General features: G+C 48.9%; 1 protein-coding gene across 1 annotated transcript in view; it reads left to right on the top strand.

Annotated features, from left to right (window-relative positions):
* The window catches only part of dnah6 (dynein, axonemal, heavy chain 6), a 129,304-nt gene that overhangs the window by 13,006 nt on the left and 92,998 nt on the right, over window positions 1–23,300 (top strand). The window contains exons 12-29 of the mRNA XM_029766640.1: window positions 1,506–1,595; window positions 1,875–1,995; window positions 2,294–2,445; window positions 2,745–2,897; window positions 5,171–5,422; window positions 5,894–6,022; window positions 6,704–6,817; window positions 8,171–8,314; window positions 8,990–9,145; window positions 12,433–12,483; window positions 12,576–12,788; window positions 13,259–13,439; window positions 13,547–13,643; window positions 13,824–14,052; window positions 19,585–19,749; window positions 20,115–20,225; window positions 21,092–21,217; window positions 21,383–21,538. Of these exons, the coding sequence (XP_029622500.1) occupies window positions 1,506–1,595; window positions 1,875–1,995; window positions 2,294–2,445; window positions 2,745–2,897; window positions 5,171–5,422; window positions 5,894–6,022; window positions 6,704–6,817; window positions 8,171–8,314; window positions 8,990–9,145; window positions 12,433–12,483; window positions 12,576–12,788; window positions 13,259–13,439; window positions 13,547–13,643; window positions 13,824–14,052; window positions 19,585–19,749; window positions 20,115–20,225; window positions 21,092–21,217; window positions 21,383–21,538 (2,640 nt within the window). The remainder of the gene's footprint in view (window positions 1–1,505; window positions 1,596–1,874; window positions 1,996–2,293; window positions 2,446–2,744; window positions 2,898–5,170; window positions 5,423–5,893; window positions 6,023–6,703; window positions 6,818–8,170; window positions 8,315–8,989; window positions 9,146–12,432; window positions 12,484–12,575; window positions 12,789–13,258; window positions 13,440–13,546; window positions 13,644–13,823; window positions 14,053–19,584; window positions 19,750–20,114; window positions 20,226–21,091; window positions 21,218–21,382; window positions 21,539–23,300) is intronic.

Raw genomic sequence — 23,300 nt, 5'->3', positions numbered from 1 at the left:
CCAGTTAGAGATACTATCCTATCATAACATGGTTGTATTCCACTACCATTCAGGTGGAGGAGATGTAATCCAGTTAGTGATACTATCCTATCATAACATGGTTGTATTCCACTACCATTCAGGTGGAGGAGATGTAATCCAGTTAGAGATACTATCCTATCATAACATGGTTGTATTCCACTACCATTCAGGTAGAGGAGATGTAATCCAGTTAGAGATACTATCCTATCATAACATGGTTGTATTCCACTACCATTCAGGTGGAGGAGATGTAATCCAGTTAGAGATACTATCCTATCATAACATGGTTGTATTCCACTACCATTCAGGTAGAGGAGGAGATGTAATCCAGTTAGAGATACTATCCTATCATAACATGGTTGTATTCCACTACCATTCAGGTGGAGGAGATGTAATCCAGTTAGAGATACTATCCTATCATAACATGGTTGTATTCCACTACCATTCAGGTGGAGGAGATGTAATCCAGTTAGAGATACTATCCTATCATAACATGGTTGTATTCCACTACCATTCAGGTGGAGGAGATGTAATCCAGTTAGTGATACTATCCTATCATAACATGGTTGTATTCCACTACCATTCAGGTGGAGGAGATGTAATCCAGTTAGAGATACTATCCTATTGTAACATGGTTGTATTCCACTACCATTCAGGTGGAGGAGATGTAATCCAGTTAGTGATACTATCCTATCATAACATGGTTGTATTCCACTACCATTCAGGTGGAGGAGATGTAATCCAGTTAGAGATACTATCCTATCATAACATGGTTGTATTCCACTACCATTCAGGTGGAGGAGATGTAATCCAGTTAGAGATACTATCCTATCATAACATGGTTGTATTCCACTACCATTCAGGTGGAGGAGATGTAATCCAGTTAGAGATACTATCCTATCGTAACATGGTTGTATTCCACTACCATTCAGGTGGAGGAGATGTAATCCAGTTAGAGATACTATCCTATCATAACATGGTTGTATTCCACTACCATTCAGGTGGAGGAGATGTAATCCAGTTAGAGATACTATCCTATTGTAACATGGTTGTATTCCACTACCATTCAGGTAGAGGAGATGTAATCCAGTTAGTGATACTATCCTATCGTAACATGGTTGTATTCCACTACCATTCAGGTGGAGGAGATGTAATCCAGTTAGAGATACTATCCTATTGTAACATGGTTGTATTCCACTACCATTCAGGTGGAGGAGATGTAATCCAGTTAGAGATACTATCCTATCATAACATGGTTGTATTCCACTACCATTCAGGTGGAGGAGATGTAATCCAGTTAGAGATACTATCCTATCGTAACATGGTTGTATTCCACTACCATTCAGGTGGAGGAGATGTAATCCAGTTAGAGATACTATCCTATCATAACATGGTTGTATTCCACTACCATTCAGGTGGAGGAGATGTAATCCAGTTAGAGATACTATCCTATTGTAACATGGTTGTATTCCACTACCATTCAGGTGGAGGAGAAGACGTGTGGTGACGGCCCTGGTCTGGAGGCCATGTTAGAGGATGATAAACACCTCCTGAACATCATCCTGGACATCAAGGTCAGCATTCTGTGTCCCTTTAAAGGTCATTTGAATTAGCTAAGTGGATTGTAATTGTCTTGGACATTTTGGTGTCAACTTGGTGTCTATTATGATTGCTAATGCCAAAGCTCTTTAAATCTGTTGTGGCAGTTAAATGGCCATCACGGTCCAATGTTTTGTTATCTTGCCTCTTTGCCCTGATTCCCTGACTGTTCGTCTAACTCACTGCTTCATTAAGAAGTTTGTTTTGTTGTCTCTCCTCGTCTCCCTCTTCCTCCTCCTCTCGCTCCCTCTCAGCAATCGCTCCAGTTTGCGTTTGACTCGGCCAGCGTGTACGCGCGCACCTTTGAGAGCTTCCGCGTCTTCTACAGAGAGAATGAGAGTCTGGACCTGGACGCACTCAGAGATCAAGATCACGGTACTGTAGCAACACTCTTCATCATCATCATCAATTAAATGAATTTACTAGGGAACAGAGAAAAATGGATTAGCCAAGGCACTCCTTTTCAGTATATAGCTTTGAGTTTCTACATTCAACACAAATACCACAACAACATATCCATTTTGTCTCAGTTCATTCAGACCTTTAGATCCAATGAGGTCCTTTAGATGTTTTCTGTATATTTCACAGTGGCAAATCAATACTCCCCATCTCTCTTTTTTAAACTGTCTAGAGAGTCATCATGTGACTCTGTACCCTGTCCTGTTCCCTGTAGGAGTGGCGTTCTTCACTGAGAGTCTGGAGAAGTACCACGGCGAACATAAAGAGGCCCTGGCCATCAAACAGAAGAGACACCTGGGCCTGCTGCTGGTAGACACCACTCTGCTCAAAGGGAAGCTCATCCCCTCACCACTACGCTGTCTGGAGGTAGGAGGAGAGGATCACACAATTACCCAGTGTTAAATCCCCCCCTAGACCCTGGGCCTTTGCACTGTGGAGATCTGAAACTTTTCAATTGGTATTAGCAATATGTATAAATATAAACTTCCACTTAGCCTATCAGAGGGCAAATTTGAGCTATTACCAAATTGCTTACACATGTCAAATCCTCTCGGTTCTCCACAAGTCCATAGGGCATAGGGTCAAGCGGTGGATTTGGGATTGGGCCGTCCATCCACTGACCAACATTAACACCTGTGCTGCCCCCCCCCCACCCTCCCCTCCAGGCGATCAATGACATGCTCCCCCTGCTGGCCAAGAGAAAGATCGACGCCATCATCGCTGAGGCTCAGGATGCCCAGTTCAAACTGGAGTTCATCCCCTCTGCAACTACAGAGTTTGTCAACTCCCTCACCTTCCTAGAGGAGATACAGGAGCGGGTAAGAGACGGTTTTGTCTAGAAGGGATACAGCTTTTGTAAAAAGTGACTTTTTCGTGGCAGGTAAGGAGAACTTACGCAGCAGGGTCAGGAAAATGAACGTAGCAGGTTAGGAGAATTAGGTTAAAGTTGACGGTCACACAGAGCCATCATCTTCTTCTTCATTCAAGCGACTGACGCAGCCCCAGAGTAGCGGACGCTGTCCCAGAGTAGCGGACGCAGCCCCAGAGTTGCGGACGCAGTCCCAGAGTAGCGGACGCAGCCCCAGAGTAGCGGACGCAGCCCCAGAGTAGAGGACGCAGTCCCAGAGTAGAGGACGCAGTCCCAGAGTAGCGGACGCAGAGTAGCGGACGCAGTCCCAGAGTAGAGGACGCAGTCCCAGAGTAGCGGACGCAGTCCCAGAGTAGAGGACGCAGTCCCAGAGTAGCGGACGCAGTCCCAGAGTAGAGGACGCAGTCCCAGAGTAGCGGACGCAGAGTAGCGGACACAGTCCCAGAGTAGCGGACGCAGCCCCAGAGTAGCGGACGCAGCCCCAGAGTAGAGGACGCAGCCCCAGAGTAGAGGACGCAGTCCCAGAGTAGCGGACGCAGCCCCAGAGTAGAGGATGCAGTCCCAGAGTAGCGGACGCAGAGTAGCGGACGCAGTCCCAGAGTAGCGGACGCAGTCCCAGAGTAGAGGACGCAGTCCCAGAGTAGAGGACGCAGTCCCAGAGTAGCGGACGCAGTCCCAGAGTAGCGGACGCAGCCCCAGAGTAGCGGACGCAGAGTAGCGGACGCAGTCCCAGAGTAGCGGACGCAGCCCCGGAGTAGCGGACGCAGTCCCAGAGTAGCGGACGCAGTCCCAGAGTAGCGGACGCAGTCCCAGAGTAGCGGACGCAGTCCCAGAGTAGAGGACGCAGTCCCAGAGTAGAGGACGCAGCCCCAGAGTAGAGGACGCAGTCCCAGAGTAGAGGACGCAGTCCCAGAGTAGAGGACGCAGTCCCAGAGTAGAGGACGCAGCCCCAGAGTAGCGGACGCAGAGTAGCGGACGCAGTCCCAGAGTAGCGGACGCAGCCCCAGAGTAGCGGACCCAGAGTAGAGGACACAGTCCCAGAGTAGAGGACGCAGCCCCAGAGTAGAGGACGCAGCCCCAGAGTAGAGGACACAGTCCCAGAGTAGCGGACGCAGAGTAGCGGACGCAGTCCCAGAGTAGCGGACGCAGCCCCAGAGTAGCGGACCCAGAGTAGAGGACGCAGCCCCAGAGTAGCGGACGCAGAGTAGCGGACGCAGTCCCAGAGTAGCGGACGCAGCCCCAGAGTAGCGGACCCAGAGTAGAGGACACAGTCCCAGAGTAGAGGACGCAGCCCCAGAGTAGCGGACGCAGAGTAGAGGACACAGTCCCAGAGTAGCGGACGCAGTCCCAGAGTAGAGGACGCAGTCCCAGAGTAGAGGACGCAGAGTAGAGGACGCAGTCCCAGAGTAGAGGACGCAGTCCCAGAGTAGCGGACGCTGTCCCAGAGTAGAGGACGCAGCCCCAGAGTAGAGGACGCAGCCCCAGAGTAGAGGACGCAGTCCCAGAGTAGAGGACGCAGCCCCAGAGTAGAGGACGCAGTCCCAGAGTAGCGGACGCAGTCCCAGAGTAGAGGACGCAGTCCCAGAGTAGAGGACGCAGTCCCAGAGTAGAGGACGCAGCCCCAGAGTAGAGGACGCAGTCCCAGAGTAGAGGACGCAGTCCCAGAGTAGAGGACGCAGTCCCAGAGTAGAGGACGCAGTCCCAGAGTAGAGGACGCAGTCCCAGAGTAGCGGCTGACCCGGCCCCAGAGTAGCGGCTGACCCGGCCCCAGAGTGGCCGCTGACCCGGCCCCAGAGTTGCCGCTGACCCACGGCCCCAGAGTAGCCGCTGACCCGGCCCCAGAGTGGCCGCTGACCCGGCTCCAGAGTTGCCGCTGACCCACGGCCCCAGAGTAGCCGCTGACCCGGCTCCAGAGTGGCCGCTGACCCGGCCCCAGAGTGGCCGCTGACCCGGCCCCAGAGTAGCCGCTGACTCGGCCCCAGAGTGCTTCTCCACTTTGTATCACACTGTAGTCATTGTTACATTACTCATTACCAAACTACTGGGAAAGATGACCCAGGGGGTCAGTGGTGTTGGTTTCATGTTGTCAGGTCAAAGTCTTTCTTGCATGTTTCTGGGAAAGGACTTAGTCGAATTTCTGTTTGCAGCCATCATGGCCCGCCTAGGAAAACATCTGGGGGAAACGCTGACAGTTCTTTCATGGTCTGTGTATTTGTGTGTCAGATGGAGTGGTTGGACGAGCAGACAGAGACCGTGTCCCAGATGTACAAGCTGATAGACTCCTACTCCGTGCCCAGCCCTCCTGAGGACTTTGCAGTCTACGCCACCCTGAAACCCTCAGTCACCGCCGTACGCAACGCCATCGACAAGGCCGTGGGAGAGAAGGACGCCAACGTGGACAAGTTCTGTATCCACCTCCAACGGGACATCACCGACCTCAACAAGGAGGTCAAGAGGGTCAAACAGCAGGCTCAGGTAACTAGAGGTCAAGGGTCAACGTTCAGATGCTTTGTATCACACTAGCTTCACCATCACGCTAAGGTTCAGTGTTTGTCCCCAGATAGGCTTTATAAATAACCGTGGGAAAAGCTAAGAATGTAAACATTAGTCTCTGGATATGACAGTCATTTACAACTGGGTTCCTCTTCCCCAGGTCGTTGTGCTCTAAATCAACTGACCTGAAAAGACTATTTAGTCTGCCAGGGTAAGGTAAATAGAGATGTGTATGGGTTTGATCCAGATCAGGAAGGGGCAACTTTGATCTGAGCTTCTAATGAATGGCCGCTGTGGCTCGCGGGTCTGCATACCCACATCCATACCCACACGTGCAGGCAGAGCCGGCCCTAGCCTTTTTGAGGCTCTAGGTGAAATTTTGCTGCGAGCAAAACAGTTGCCCATCCTTGATCCATATATAACTGTGTGTATGTGTTAATCTCTGCTCCCCAGAACAATCAGATCATGGACATCAACGCTGAGCGTCCCAAGGTCCGTCTGCTGCTGGAGGAGGTCCAGGTCTCCATAGACGAGCTGCAGACCCAGGCCTTCCAGTACAAGTCTTTCCAGAAGAACTTCAAGGTACTACTATACAATACAATACCATACCATGCAATACCATACTATACAATACTATACAATACAATATTCTACTATACAATACGATACTATATGATACTATACAATACAATATTCTACAATACAGTACAATACATAGATGAGATGCAGAGTAATAGGATACAGTATGTCTTCTGACCACCAGAGGGCAGCAAAACACCACTTTTCACCATTGTTCCTTGAGACAAACAGTATAGTTAAATGTAGAGTAACTTATTGTTGTTACTGCTGTGCGTTTAAGTATTTTCCCTTTGGCACTTTTTCACACCTGGATGTGCATTGATTGAGGCAATTCAGATTAGGTGTCTCTTTCAAAGGATGCCTATATTCTCTATCCCTCATTGACCCCTTTCACCCGTCTTGTCCACTACCCTCAAGAAGAGTCATCCCTCTCTGACCTCTAACCCCTGACCTCTGTAGGTGGAGGTGACCAGGTATGAGGCGTTAGTGGAGATGAGTGAACCTTCTCTGACCTTTAACCCCTGACCTCTGTAGGTGGAGGAGACTAGGTATGAGGCGTTAGTGGAGATGAGTGACCCCTTTCTGACCTTTAACCCCTTGCCTCTGTAGGTGGAGGTGACTAAGTAAGAGGCGTTAGAGGAGCTGAGTGACCCCTCTCTGACCTCTAACCCCTGACCTCTGTAGGTGGAAGTGACTAAGTACGAGGCGTTAGAGGAGCTGAGTGCGGAGGTGAAACTGAAACAGCTGCTGTGGGACTCTCTGGAGGAGTGGGATGCCCTGCAGGCCGGCTGGATGGAGGTACAGTATGGAACCATGCAGGGGGTTAGATATCACACACAAGACACTGTGTTCCCTACCATACACTTCTGACACTTTACAAAGGGGATTGTTCCTCTATTCTTCCACTGTCTCAGTCTCACCCTTTGCATTCTGACCACACTGCAAAAGTTAATACCATTTTGTCCCAAAATGAGGCTACAGCAACATATTCTAACTGCCTGTGTATCTTCCTTCTCAGTGTATGGAGCAACAGTAGTATACTCCACCTGTCTTCCCAGTGTATGTAGTAGCAGTAGTATACTCCACCTGTCTTCTCAGTGTATGTAGCAACAGTAGTATACTCCACCTGTCTTCCCAGTGTATGTAGTAACAGTAGTATACTCCACCTGTCTTCCCAGTGTATGTAGTAGCAGTAGTACACTCCACCTGTCTTCTCAGTGTATGTAGTAACAGTAGTACACTCCACCTGTCTTCTCAGTGTATGTAGTAACAGTAGTACACTCCACCTGTCTTCTCAGTGTATGTAGTAACAGTAGTACACTCCACCTGTCTTCTCAGTGTATGTAGTAACAGTAGTATACTCCACCTGTCTTCTCAGTGTATGTAGTAACAGTAGTACACTCCACCTGTCTTCTCAGTGTATGTAGTAACAGTAGTACACTCCACCTGTCTTCTCAGTGTATGTAGTAACAGTAGTACACTCCACCTGTCTTCCCAGTGTATGTAGTAACAGTAGTACACTCCACCTGTCTTCCCAGTGTATGTAGTAACAGTAGTACACTCCACCTGTCTTCTCAGTGTATGTAGTAACAGTAGTACACTCCAACTGTCTTCTCAGTGTACGTAGTAACAGTAGTATACTCCACCTGTCTTCTCAGTGTATGTAATAACAGTAGTATACTCCATCTATCTTCCCAGTGTATGTAGTAACAGTTGTACACTCCACCTGTCTTCTCAGTGTATGTAATAACAGTAATACACTCCACCTGTCTTCTCAGTGTATGTAATAACAGTAGTATACTCCACCTGTCTTCTCAGAATATGTAATAACAGTAGTACACTCCACCTGTCTTCTCAGAATATGTAATAACAGTAGTATAATCCACCTGTCTTCTCAGTGTATGTAATAACGGTAGTATACTCCACCTGTCTTCTCAGAATATGTAATAACAGTAGTACACTTCACCTGTCTTCTCAGAATATGTAATAACAGTAGTACACTCCACCTGTCTTCTCAGAATATGTAATAACAGTAGTATACTCCACCTGTCTTCTCAGAATATGTAATAACAGCAGTACACTCCACCTGTCTTCTCAGAATATGTAATAACAGTAGTATACTCCACCTGTCCTTCTCTCTCTCTCTCCCAGTGTAAGTTTGAGGAGTTGGACCCAGAGACTCTGAGTGCCCAGGTCAATAAGTATGCCAAGTGTGTGAACCAGCTGGAGAAAGGCCTGCCACCCAACAGTGTGGTTCCACGACTCAAAGAGCACGTTGAGGGCATGAGGGAGAAGGTATGATGTGTGTGTGTAGGATGATTCTCTCCAGTTGATGTTGATATGATGTGTGACAGAAGGTGTTTTTTGTTACGGTCTGTAATATACTGTATATGCATGAGTGTACAAAACATTAGAAACACCTGCTCTTTCCATGACACAGACTGACCAGGTGAATCCAGGTGAAAGCTATGATCCCTTATTGATGTCACTTTGTTAAATCCACTTCAATCAGTGTAGATGAAGGGAAGGAGACATGTTAAAGAAGGGTTTTTAAGCCTTGAGACAATTGATTCATGGATTGTGTGTTCCATTCAGTGGGTGAATGGGCAAGACAAAAGATTTAAGTGCCTTTGAATGGGGTATGGTAGTAGGTGCCAGGTGCACCGGTTTGAGTGTGTAAAGAACTGCAACGCTGCTGGGTTTTTCACACTCAACATTCCTGTGTGTATCAAGAATGGTCCACCACCCAAAGGACATCCAGCCACCGTGATACAACTGTGGGAAGCATTGGAGTCAACATGGGCCAGCTTCCCTGTGGAACGCTTTCAACACCTTGTAGAGTCCATGTCCTGACGAATTGAGACTGTTCTGAGGGCAGAAGGGGGTACTAACGTTTTGTACACTCAGTGTGTGTGTGTGTGTGTGTGTGTGTGTGTGAGTGTAACGTGTGTGTGTGTTTTCTCCCTCCAGCTCCCAGTGATCACAGACCTGCGTAACCCGTGTCTGAAGGGCAGACACTGGGAGATCCTGGAGGCCATCATAGAGACCAGTCTCCTGGAGGAACCTCAAACTCTGGCCTCTCTAGAGGAACTCAACATCTTCAGCTACAGCGAAGCGATACAGGAGGTAACACTCACCCTCTGCTATGACATGGACATACAGGAGGTACCACCCACCCTCTGCTATGACATGGACATACAGGAGGTACCACCCACCCTCTGCTATGACATGGACATACAGGAGGTAACACTCACCCTCTGCTATGACATGGACATACAGGAGGTACCACCCACCCTCTGCTATGACATGGACATACAGGAGGTACCACCCACACCCTCTACTATGACATGGACATACAGGAGGTACCACCCACCCTCTGCTATGACATGGACATACAGGAGGTAACACTCACCCTCTGCTATGACATGGACATACAGGAGGTACCACCCACCCTCTGCTATGACATGGACATACAGGAGGTAACACTCACCCTCTGCTATGACATGGACATACAGGAGGTAACACCCACCCTCTGCTATGACATAGACATACAGGAGGTACCACCCACCCTCTGCTATGACATGGACATACAGGAGGTACCACCCACCCTCTGCTATGACATGGACATACAGGAGGTACCACCCACCCTCTGCTATGACATGGACATACAGGAGGTACCACCCACCCTCTGCTATGACATGGACATATAGGAGGTAACACTCACCCTCTGCTATGACATGGACATACAGGAGGTAACACCCACCCTCTGCTATGACATGGACATACAGGAGGTACCACCCACCCTCTGCTATGACATGGACATACAGGAGGTACCACCCACCCTCTGCTATGACATGGACATACAGGAGGTACCACCCACCCTCTGCTATGACATGGACATACAGGAGGTACCACCCACCCTCTGCTATGACATGGACATACACGAGGTACCACCCACCCTCTGCTATGACATGGACATACAGGAGGTAACACCCACCCTCTGCTATGACATGGACATACAGGAGGTACCACCCACCCTCTGCTATGACATGGACATACAGGAGGTACCACCCACCCTCTGCTATGACATGGACATACAGGAGGTAACACCCACCCTCTACTATGACATGGACATACAGGAGGTAACACCCACCCTCTGCTATGACAAGGACATACAGGAGGTACCACCCACCCTCTGCTATGACATGGACATACAGGAGGTAACACTCACCCTCTGCTATGACATGGACATACAGGAGGTAACACCCACCCTCTGCTATGACATGGACATACAGGAGGTACCACCCACCCTCTGCTATGACATGGACATACAGGAGGTACCACCCACCCTCTGCTATGACATGGACATACAGGAGGTACCACCCACCCTCTGCTATGACATGGACATACAGGAGGTACCACCCACCCTCTGCTATGACATGGACATACAGGAGGTACCACCCACCCTCTGCTATGACATGGACATACAGGAGGTACCACCCACCCTCTGCTATGACATGGACATATAGGAGGTAACACTCACCCTCTGCTATGACATGGACATACAGGAGGTAACACCCACCCTCTGCTATGACATGGACATACAGGAGGTACCACCCACCCTCTGCTATGACATGGACATACAGGAGGTACCACCCACCCTCTGCTATGACATGGACATACAGGAGGTACCACCCACCCTCTGCTATGACATGGACATACAGGAGGTAACACCCACCCTCTGCTATGACATGGACATACACGAGGTACCACCCACCCTCTGCTATGACATGGACATACAGGAGGTAACACCCACCCTCTGCTATGACATGGACATACAGGAGGTACCACCCACCCTCTGCTATGACATGGACATACAGGAGGTACCACCCACCCTCTGCTATGACATGGACATACAGGAGGTAACACCCACCCTCTACTATGACATGGACATACAGGAGGTAACACCCACCCTCTGCTATGACAAGGACATACAGGAGGTACCACCCACCCTCTGCTATGACATGGACATACAGGAGGTACCACCCACCCTCTGCTATGACATGGACATACAGGAGGTAACACCCACCCTCTGCTATGACATGGACATACAGGAGGTACCACCCACCCTCTGCTATGACATGGACATACAGGAGGTACCACCCACCCTCTGCTATGACATGGACATACAGGAGGTAACACCCACCCTCTGCTATGACATGGACATACAGGAGGTAACACCCACACCCTCTGCTATGACATGGACATACAGGAGGTACCACCCACCCTCTGCTATGACATGGACATACAGGAGGTACCACCCACCCTCTGCTATGACATGGACATACAGGAGGTAACACCCACACCCTCTGCTATGACATGGACATACAGGAGGTAACACCCACACCCTCTGCTATGACATGGACATACAGGAGGTAACACCCACACCCTCTGCTATGACATGGACATACAGGAGGTACCACCCACCCTCTGCTATGACATGGACATACAGGAGGTAACACTCACCTTCTGCTATGACATGGACATACAGGAGGTACCACCCACCCTCTGCTATGACATGGACATACAGGAGGTACCACCCACCCTCTGCTATGACATGGACATACAGGAGGTACCACCCACCCTCTGCTATGACATGGACATACAGGAGGTACCACCCACCCTCTGCTATGACATGGACATACAGGAGGTACCACCCACCCTCTGCTATGACATGGACATACAGGAGGTACCACCCACCCTCTGCTATGACATGGACATACAGGAGGTAACACTCACCCTCTGCTATGACATGGACATACAGGAGGTACCACCCACCCTCTGCTATGACATGGACATACAGGAGGTAACACCCACCCTCTGCTATGACATGGACATACAGGAGGTAACACTCACCCTCTGCTATGACATGGACATACAGGAGGTACCACCCACCCTCTACTATGACATGGACATACAGGAGGTATCACCCACCCTCTGCTATGACATGGACATACAGGAGGTACCACCCACCCTCTGCTATGACATGGACATACAGGAGGTAACACCCACCCTCTACTATGACATGGACATACAGGAGGTACCACCCACCCTCTGCTATGACATGGACATACAGGAGGTAACACCCACCCTCTGCTATGACATGGACATACAGGAGGTAACACCCACCCTCTGCTATGACATGGACATACAGGAGGTAACACCCACCCTCTGCTATGACATGGACATACAGGAGGTACCACCCACCCTCTGCTATGACATGGACATACAGGAGGTACCAACTACAGACTTGTTGATGTAGTTGTATGTAGCCATTCCGTTGTAGCAGGTAAACCAGGTCAAACAGAAGCAGTACAGTAAAGTGTTTGACCAGTCTGGTTCTTCTCTTCCAGGTGTCAGGACAGGCTTCAGGAGAGGCATCCCTGGAGACCATCCTTAAAAAGGTAGGAAAGACCCAGGAAGAACATGAACAGATTCCATGTTGTAGTTCTACTTCCTGTAATTGCTATTGTCTAAACTCAACCCCACTGTGTAGGTTGAGGATTCCTGGAAGACCACGGAGTTTCCGGTTCTCTCCCACCGGGAGTCTAAAGACCTGTTCATCCTGGGAGGAACTGATGACATTCAGGTGCTGCTGGATGACAGTACCATCAACATGGCCACGGTGGCGTCCTCTCGCTACGTCGGCCCCATCAAGACCAGAGTAGACGAGTGGCAGAGGCAGCTAAACCTCTTCAGCCAGACACTGGTGAGACCGAGACCAATCACATTCATTTACTGTTTTGGCTAAACTCTAGGTGACAGACTAGTGGCAGACCAAATCAAAAGGATGGTACTGTGTGATGATGCTGTTTTATACACCAAATGGTCATGTATCAAATGCTAGGTCATTCTCTCCTCCTTCTCTTCCCCTCCCCCTCTACCCTTCTAATCCTAACCCTCTTTCTCTCACTGATCTACTTCTCTCTCTCTCTCTTTATTTTGTTCTTTTGTTCTGTTTTTCTTTCTTTCTTTCTCTCTCTCTCTCTGGCTCTACCTGCAGAGTATCTTCAGTGCTCCACATGATAACTTCTCTCTCTCTCTCCTGTAGGAAGAGTGGCTGACATGTCAGCGTAACTGGCTCTACCTGGAGAGTATCTTCAGTGCTCCAGAATATAACCTCTCTCTCTACCTCCATCCCTCCTTCCCTCTCTCTCTCTCTCTCTCTCTCTCCTGTAGGAAGAGTGGCTGACGTGTCAGCGTAACTGGCTCTACCTGGAGAGTATCTTCAGTGCTCCAGACATCCAGAGGCAGCTTCCTGCTGAAGCCAAGATGTTCCTCCAGGTGGACAAGTCCTGGAAGGAGATTATGAGGAAGGTCAACAGGCTTCCCAATGCTCTGAGGGCTGCTACACAGCCAGGTAACTAACTCTCTCTCTCACCTCACACACACTCACACACTGAGAGAGAGAGAGAGGGGTATCACACACACCAACACCCCTCCCCTGTTCACTTTGTCTCTCTACAGGTCTGCTGGAGATCTTCCAGAACAACAACGCCCTGCTAGACCAGATCCAGAAGTGTCTGGAGGCCTACCTGGAGTCCAAGAGAGTCATCTTCCCCAGGTACTCTGCTGTCTGCATGTATCTCTCTAGGACCAGGATTGGTGGTCACCGTCTTAACCACTTGGTTAATGGATCTATATCTGCTGATGTCATGTCTCACTGTGTTGTGATGTTCCCTGTGGTAAAATGTTGGAAGACACTTCATGAACCAATGGGTCCGTCTCTCGGTACCGTTCCCAGGTTCTACTTCCTGTCCAACGATGAGCTCCTGGAGATCTTGGCTCAGACCAGGAATCCCCAGGCCGTTCAGCCCCACCTCAGGAAGTGTTTTGATGCTATCGCCCGCCTGGAGTTCGCCCTGCTGCCCCCTCCGCCCCCCGGCGCCATGACAACGCAGCCTGCAGACGGAGAGCAGGAGAAGGTCTACAGCAACGACATTCTGGCCATGGTCTCACCTGAAGGAGAGAAGGTAGGTAATATACTGGTGATGGTCTCACCTGAAGGAGAGGTAGGTAATATACTGGTCATGGTCTCACCTGAGAGAGAGAAGGTAGGTAATATACTGGTCATGGTCTCACCTGAGAGAGAGAAGGTAGGTAATATACTGGTGATGGTCTCACCTGAAGGAGAGGTAGGTAATATACTGGTCATGGTCTCACCTGAGAGAGAGAAGGTAGGTAATATACTGGTCATGGTCTCACCTGAGAGAGAGAAGGTAGGTAATATACTGGTGATGGTCTCACCTGAAGGAGAGGTAGGTAATATACTGGTCATGGTCTCACCTGAGAGAGAGAAGGTAGGTAATATACTGGTGATGGTCTCACCTGAAGGAGAGAAGGTAGGTAATATACTGGTCATGGTCTCACCTGAAGGACAGAAGGTAGGTAATATACTGGTGATGGTCTCACCTGAAGGAGAGAAGGTAGGTAATATACTGGCCATGGTCTCACCTTAGAGAGAGAAGGTAGGTAATATACTGGTGATGGTCTCACCTGAGAGAGAGAAGGTAGGTAATATACTGGTCATGGTCTCACCTGAAGGAGAGCAGGTAGGTAATATACTGGTCATGGTCTCACCTGAAGGAGAGCAGGTAGGTAATATACTGGTCATGGTCTCACCTGAATCACAGAAGGTAGGTAATATACTGGTCATGGTCTCACCTGAAGGAGAGAAGGTAGGTAATATACTGGTCATGGTCTCACCTGAAGGAGAGAAGGTAGGTAATATACTGGTCATGGTCTCACCTGAAGGAGAGCAGGTAGGTAATATACTGGCCATGGTCTCACCTGAAGGAGAGAAGGTAGGTAATATACTGGTCATGGTCTCACCTGAGAGAGAGAAGGTAGGTAATATACTGGTCATGGTCTCACCTGAAGGAGAGAAGGAAGGTAATATACTGGTCATGGTCTCACCTGAAGGAGAGAAGGTAGGTAATATACTGGTCATGGTCTCACCTGAAGGAGAGAAGGTAGGTAATATACTGGTCATGGTCTCACCTGAAGGACAGAAGGTAGGTAATATACTGGTGATGGTCTCACCTGAAGGAGAGAAGGTAGGTAGTATACTGGTCATGGTCTCACCTGAAGGAGAGAAGGTAGGTAATATACTGGTCATGGTCTCACCTGAAGGAGAGAAGGTAGGTAATATACTGGTCATGGTCTCACCTGAGAGAGAGAAGGTAGGTAATATACTGGTCATGGTCTCACCTGAAGGAGAGAAGGTAGGTAATATACTGGTCATGGTCTCACCTGAGAGAGAGAAGGTAGGTAATATACTGGTCATGGTCTCACCTGAAGGAGAGAAGGTAGGTAATATACTGTTCATGGTCTCACCTGAGAGAGAGAAGGTAGGTAATATACTGGTCATGGTCTCACCTGAAGGAGAGAAGGTAGGTAATATACTGGTCATGGTCTCACCTGAGAGAGAGAAGGTAGGTAGTATACTGGTCATGGTCTCACCTGAGAGAGAGAAGGTAGGTAGTATACTGGTCATGGTCTCACCTGAGAGAGAGAAGGTAGGTAATATACTGGTCATGGTCTCACCTGAAGGAGAGAAGGTAGGTAATATACTGGCCATGGTCTCACCTGAGAGAGAGAAGGTAGGTAATATACTGGTCATGGTCTCACCTGAAGGAGAGCAGGTAGGTAATATACTGGTCATGGTCTCACCTGAAGGAGAGAAGGTAGGTAATATACTGGTCATGGTCTCACCTGAAGGACAGAAGGTAGGTAATATACTGGTGATGGTCTCACCTGAAGGAGAGAAGGTAGGTAATATACTGGCCATGGTCTCACCTGAGAGAGAGAAGGTAGGTAATATACTGGTCATGGTCTCACCTGAAGGAGAGCAGGTAGGTAATATACTGGTCATGGTCTCACCTGAAGGAGAGAAGGTAGGTAATATACTGGTCATGGTCTCACCTGAAGGAGAGAAGGTAGGTAATATACTGGTCATGGTCTCACCTGAGAGAGAGAGAGAGAGAGAGAAGGTAGGTAATATACTGGTCATGGTCTCACCTGAAGGAGAGCAGGTAGGTAATATACTGGTCATGGTCTCACCTGAGAGAGAGAAGGTAGGTAATATACTGGTCATGGTCTCACCTGAAGGAGAGAAGGTAGGTAATATACTGGCCATGGTCTCACCTGAAGGAGAGAAGGTAGGTAATATTCTGGTCATGGTCTCACCTGAAGGAGAGAAGGTAGGTAATATACTGGTCATGGTCTCACCTGAGAGAGAGAAGGTAGGTAATATACTGGTCATGGTCTCACCTGAAGGAGAGCAGGTAGGTAATATACTGGTCATGGTCTCACCTGAAGGAGAGAAGGTAGGTAATATACTGGTCATGGTCTCACCTGAAGGACAGAAGGTAGGTAATATACTGGTGATGGTCTCACCTGAAGGAGAGAAGGTAGGTAATATACTGGCCATGGTCTCACCTGAGAGAGAGAAGGTAGGTAATATACTGGTCATGGTCTCACCTGAAGGAGAGCAGGTAGGTAATATACTGGTCATGGTCTCACCTGAAGGAGAGAAGGTAGGTAATATACTGGTCATGGTCTCACCTGAAGGAGAGAAGGTAGGTAATATACTGGTCATGGTCTCACCTGAGAGAGAGAGAGAGAGAGAGAAGGTAGGTAATATACTGGTCATGGTCTCACCTGAAGGAGAGCAGGTAGGTAATATACTGGTCATGGTCTCACCTGAGAGAGAGAAGGTAGGTAATATACTGGTCATGGTCTCACCTGAAGGAGAGAAGGTAGGTAATATACTGGCCATGGTCTCACCTGAAGGAGAGAAGGTAGGTAATATTCTGGTCATGGTCTCACCTGAAGGAGAGAAGGTAGGTAATATACTGGTCATGGTCTCACCTGAGAGAGAGAAGGTAGGTAATATACTGGTCATGGTCTCACCTGAAGGAGAGAAGGTAGGTAATATTCTGGTCATGGTCTCACCTGAAGGAGAGAAGGTAGGTAATATACTGGTCATGGTCTCACCTGAAGGAGAGAAGGTAGGTAATATACTGGTCATGGTCTCACCTGAAGGAGAGAAGGTAGGTAATATACTGGCCATGGTCTCACCTGAGAGAGAGAAGGTAGGTAATATTCTGGCCATGGTCTCACCTGAGAGAGAGAAGGTAGGTAATATACTGGTCATGGTCTCACCTGAAGGAGAGAAGGTAGGTAATATTCTGGCCATGGTCTCACCTGAAGGAGAGAAGGTAGGTAATATACTGGTCATGGTCTCACCTGAAGGAGAGGTAGGTAATATACTGGTCATGGTCTCACCTGAAGGAGAGAAGGTAGGTAATATTCTGGTCATGGTCTCACCTGAAGGAGAGAAGGTAGGTAATATTCTGGTCATGGTCTCACCTGAAGGAGAGAAGGTAGGTAATATACTGGTCATGGTCTCACCTGAGAGAGAGAAGGTAGGTAATATACTGGTCATGGTCTCACCTGAAGGAGAGAAGGTAGGTAATATTCTGGTCATGGTCTCACCTGAAGGAGAGAAGGTAGGTAATATACTGGTCATGGTCTCACCTGAAGGAGAGAAGGTAGGTAATATACTGGTCATGGTCTCACCTGAAGGAGAGAAGGTAGGTAATATACTGGCCATGGTCTCACCTGAGAGAGAGAAGGTAGGTAATATATTGGTCATGGTCTCACCTGAAGGAGAGAAGGTAGGTAATATACTGGTCATGGTCTCACCTGAAGGAGAGAAGGTAGGTAATATACTGGTCATGGTCTCACCTGAAGGAGAGAAGGTAGGTAATATTCTGGCCATGGTCTCACCTGAGAGAGAGAAGGTAGGTAATATACTGGTCATGGTCTCACCTGAAGGAGAGAAGGTAGGTAATATTCTGGCCATGGTCTCACCTGAAGGAGAGAAGGTAGGTAATATACTGGCCATGGTCTCACCTGAGAGAGAGAAGGTAGGTAATATACTGGTCATGGTCTCACCTGAAGGAGAGAAGGTAGGTAATATACTGGCCATGGTCTCACCTGAAGGAGAGAAGGTAGGTAATATACTGGCCATGGTCTCACCTGAGAGAGAGAAGGTAGGTAATATACTGGTCATGGTCTCACCTGAAGGAGAGAAGGTAGGTAATATACTGGTGATGGTCTCACCTGAAGGAGAGAAGGTAGGTAATATTCTGGCCATGGTCTCACCTGAGAGGATTCTCTCCCTCTCTCCTTCTTCTTTTCTTCTCACCTGAGAGAGAGAGAGAGGAGACTTGCTGGTTTTTCTCTCTGTCGATTATTTCACTGTCACTGGAGAGAGATCTTGAGATGTCAAGATCGATGTAACACAGTTTTTAACGGAAATGTTGTTACTTCCATTATTTGGTGTGTGTGTGTGTGTCCCTGTGTGTATGTGTCCCTGTGTGTGTGTGTCCCTGTGTGTGTGTGTCCCTGTGTGTGTGTGTCCCTATGTGTGTGTGTGTGTCCCTGTGTGTGTGTGTGTGTCCCTGTGTGTGTGTGTCCCTGTGTGTGTGTGTGTGTGTGTGTGTGTGTCCCTGTGTGTGTCCCTGTGTGTGTCCCTGTGTGTTTGTGTGTCCCTGTGTGTGTGTGTGTGTGTGTCCCTGTGTGTGTGTGTCCCTGTGTGTGTGTGTCCCTGTGTGTCTGTGTGTGTGTGTGTGTGTGTGTGTCTGTGTGTGTGTGTGTGTCCCTGTGTGTGTGTGTGTCCCTGTGTGTGTGTGTCCCTGTGTGTCTGTGTGTGTGCGTGTGTGTGTGTGTCTGTGTGTGTCCCTGTGTGTGTGTGTGTGTGTCCCTGTGTGTGTGTCCCTGTGTGTGTGTGTGTGTGTGTCCCTGTGTGTGTGTTTGTGTGTCCCTGTGTGTGTTTGTGTGTCCCTGTGTGTGTGTGTGTGTGTGTCCCTGTGTGTTTGTGTGTCTCTGTGTGTGTGTGTGTGTCCGTGTGTGTGTGTGTGTGTCTGTGTGTGTGTGTCTGTGTGTGTGTGCTTGTGTTTCCCTGTGTGTGTGTGTTCATCCTTGTGTGTGTGTGTGTGTCCCTGTGTGTTTGTGTGTCCCTGTGTGTGTGTGTGTGTGTGTCCCTGTGTGTGTGTGTGTCCCTGTGTGTGTGTGTGTTCATCCTTGTGTGTGTGTCCCTGTGTGTTTGTGTGTCCCTTTGTGTGTGGGTGTGTGTTTGTGTGTCCCCCTGTGTGTGTGTGTGTGTGTGTGTGTGTGTGTCCATCCCTGTGTGTTTATCCTGTGTGTGTGTTTATCCCTGTGTGTGTTTATGCTGTGTGTGTGTGTTTATCCTGTGTGTGTGTTTATGCTGGGTGTGTGTGTTTATCCTGTGTGTGTGTTTATGCTGTGTGTGTGTGTTTATGCTGTGTGTGTGTGTTTATGCTGTGTGTGTTTATCCTGTGTGTGTGTTTATGCTGTGTGTGTGTGTTTATGCTGTGTGTGTGTGTTTATGCTGTGTGTGTGTGTTTATCCTGTGTGTGTGTGTGTTTATTCTGTGTGTGTGTGTGTGTTTATCCTGTGTGTATGTGTGTGTGTAGGTGGGCCTGGCTAAAGGTCTGAAGGCGCGTGGTAACGTAGAGGACTGGCTGGGTAAAGTAGAGGAGGCCATGTTCTCTTCCCTCCGACGCCTCAGCAAGGCCTCCATCGCTGACTACCAGAGTAAAGAACGAGAGGAGTGGGTGGTGGCTGGACACCCCTCACAGGTACACACACACACACACACACACACACACACACACACACACACACACACACACACACACACACACACTAACCTCCATCGCTGACTACCAGAGTAAAGAACGAGAGGAGTGGGTGGTGGCTGGACACCCCTCACAGGTACACACACACACACACACACACACACACACACACACACACACACACACACACACACACACACACACACACACACACACACTAACCTCCATCGCTGACTACCAGAGTAAAGAATGAGAGGAGTTGGGTTGCCTCTGAAGAAATGAATGAATTTTTATTGTATGATCTCATGTGTTGTTAACCTGGTGTCTGTAAGAGTCCATCTGCAGTGTTCCTCTGTGTCCACCAGGTGGTGTTAACCATCAGTCAGTTGATGTGGTGCAGAGACCTGGACGGCTGTCTGGAGGGAGACCACGACCACTTCATGGCCCTGCAGGACTTTGAATATGTCAACATTGATGTACGATCGTCCACAATGACTGGTTTCAACAGCCTACAGTGGTGACAACAGCTTGGAACAGAGATATTTATCTTCATAGAAATACTTTTGTTTTTGATAATTCTCCTGGTTCTTGTCTGTCTGCCTTCCTCTCTGCCTGCCTCCCTCCCCGCTTGTCTATCTGCCTTCCTCCCTCCCTGCCTCTCTGCCTGCTTCCCTCCCTGCTTGTCTGTCTGCCTTCCTCCCTGTCTCTCTGCCTGCCTCCCTCCCTGCTTGTCTGTCTGCCTTCCTCCCTCCCTGCCGCTCTGTCTGCCTCCGTCCCTGCTTGTCTGTCTGCCTTCCTCCCTCCCTGCCTCTCTGCCTGCCTCCCTCCCTGCTTGTCTGTCTGCCTGCCTCCCTCCCTGCTTGTCTGTCTGCCTGCCTCCCTCCCTGCTTGTTTGTCTGCCTTCCTCCCTCCCTCCCTGCTTGTCTGTCTGCCTTCCTCCCTCCCTGCCTCTCTGCCTGCCTCCCTCCCTGCTTGTCTGTCTGCCTTCCTCCCTCCCTGCCTCTCTGCCTGCCTGCCTCCCTCCCTGCTTGTCTGCCTGCCTTCCTCCCTCCCTGCCTCTCTGCCTGCCTCCCTCCCTGCTTGCTTGTCTGTCTGTCTGTCTGCCTTCCTCCATCCCTGCCTCTCTGTCTGCTTGTGTGTCTGTCTGCCTCCCTCCCTGCTTGTGTGTCTGTCTCCCTCCCTGCTTGTCTGTCTGTCTGTCTGTCTGTCTGTCTGTCTGTCTGTCTGTCTGTCTGTCTGTCTGTCTGTCTGTCTGTCTGTCTGTCTGTCTGTCTGTCTGTCTGTCTGTCTGTCTGTCTGTCTGTCTGTCTATCTATCTGTCTGTCTGTCTGTCTGTCTATAGAGGCTGAATGCCCTAGCAGCCCTGGTACGAGGCCAACTCCCCAACCTGCACCGTAACATCATCACAGCTCTCATCACAGTAGACGTGCATGCCAGGGACATTGTCACAGACCTCGTGGCCCGGAAGGTACTGTCGGCCTGCAAACCACCCACTCACTGCATCATGGGAAGTGTAGTTCATTCAAAAAAGATTGTTTTACATAAATCCAACTTGTCTGAACAAAAATAACAGTTTATGTCCTGTTTATTTGTCTGTGTGTGCGTGTGCGTGTGCGTGTGTGTGTGTGTGTAGGTTGACTCCAGCAGTAACTTTGAGTGGCAGAGGCAGCTGCGTTACTACTGGGACTTGGACCTAGATAACTGTGTGGCCAGGATGGCTCTGTCCATGTACATCTATGGATATGAATACCTGGGGGCCTGCCCTCGCCTCGTCATCACCCCTCTCACAGTAACACACGCACACACGCGCACGCGCGCACACGCACACGCACACGCACACACACACACACACTCACTCACTCAAGACAGTAACAAACAAAGTATCACAGCAACAGTCTAAGACAGTGCAGATGGTATCCTTCTGTGCATGATTGTCTTTGTGTGTGTGTGTGTGTGTGTGTGTGTGTGTGTGTGTGTGTGTGTGTGTGTGTGTGTGTGTGCATGCGCCTCGGGACATTTTCAGTCATCAGACATCTATTTGAAAAGCACTGCATGGGGAAATATGTGTCAGGATGCCTTGATTAACATGCCCATGTTCCCCCGTGTCTCAAAGTTAAACAAATCAAAATATATTTTATATTTGAGATTCTTCAAAGTAGCCACCCTTTGCCTTGATGACAGCTTTGCCCACTCTTGGCATTCTCTCAACCAGCTTCACCTGGAATGCTTTTCCAACAGTCTTGAAGGAGTTCCCACATATGCTTAATACTTGTTGGCTGCTCTTCACTCTGCGGTCCAACTCATCCCAAACCATCTCAATTGGGTTGAGGTCGGGGGGATTGGGTGGAGGCCAGGTCATCTGATGCAGCACTCCATCACTCTCCTTCTTGGTCAAATAGCCCTTACACAGCCTGGAGGTGTGTTGGGTCATTGTCCAGTTGAAAAACAAATGATAGTCCCACTAAGCTCAAACCAGATGGGATGGCGTATCGCTGCAGAATGCTGTGGTAGCCATGCTGGTTAAGTGTTCCTTGAATGCTAAGTAAATCACAGACAGTTTCACCAGCTAAGCACCCCCACAGCATCACACCTCTTCCTCCGTGCTTCACTGTGGGAAGCACACATGCAGAGATTATCCGTTCATCTACTCTGCGTCTCACAAAGACACGACGGTTGGAACCAAAAATCTCAAATTTGGACTCATCAGACCGACAGATTTCCACCGGTCTAATGTTCATTGCTCGTGTTTCTTGGCCCAAGCAAGTCTCTTCTTCTTATTGGTGTCCGTTAGTAGTGGTTTCTTTCCAGCAATTCGACCACAAAAAGGCCTGATTCACGCAGTCTCCTCTGAACAGTTGATGTTGAGATGTGTCTGTTACTTGAACTCTGTGAAGCATCTATTTGGGCTGCAATTTCTGAGGCTGGTAACTGTAATGAACTTATCCTCTGTAGCAGAGGTAACTCTGGGTCTTCCTTTCCTCTGGCGGTCCTCATGAGAGCCAGTTTCATCATCACGCTTGTCAGTCGTTTTTGCGACTGCACTTGAAGCAACTTTCAAAGTTCTTAATTTTCCTGATTGACTGATCTTCATATCTTAAAGTAATGATGGACTGTAGTTTCTCTTTGCTTATTTGAGCTGTTCTTGCCATAATATGGACTTGGTCTTTTACCAAATAGGGCTATCTTCTGTATACCATCCCTACCTTGTCACAACACAACGGATTGGCTCAAATGCATTAAGAAGGAAAGAAAATCCACAAACCTCTTGTGTCTCTGTAGAATCTCTCCACCCATTAACCTGTTGTCTCTCTCTAGGATCTCTCTAGGATCTCTCTAGGATCTCTCTAGGATCTCTCCACCCATTAACCTGTTGTCTCTCTCTAGGATCTCTCTAGGATCTCTCCACCCATTAACCTGTTGTCTCTCTCTAGGATCTCTCCATCCATTAACCTGCTGTCTCTATCTAGGATCTCTCTAGGATCTCTCCACCCATTAACCTGTTGTCTCTCTCTAGGATCTCTCCATCCATTAACCTGCTGTATGTCTCTCTC

Source organism: Salmo trutta, chromosome 11, assembly GCF_901001165.1.
Source record: "Salmo trutta chromosome 11, fSalTru1.1, whole genome shotgun sequence".
In the NCBI taxonomy this organism is placed as follows: Eukaryota; Metazoa; Chordata; class Actinopteri; order Salmoniformes; family Salmonidae; genus Salmo; species Salmo trutta.
This window is presented reverse-complemented; position numbering and strand designations above follow the sequence as displayed.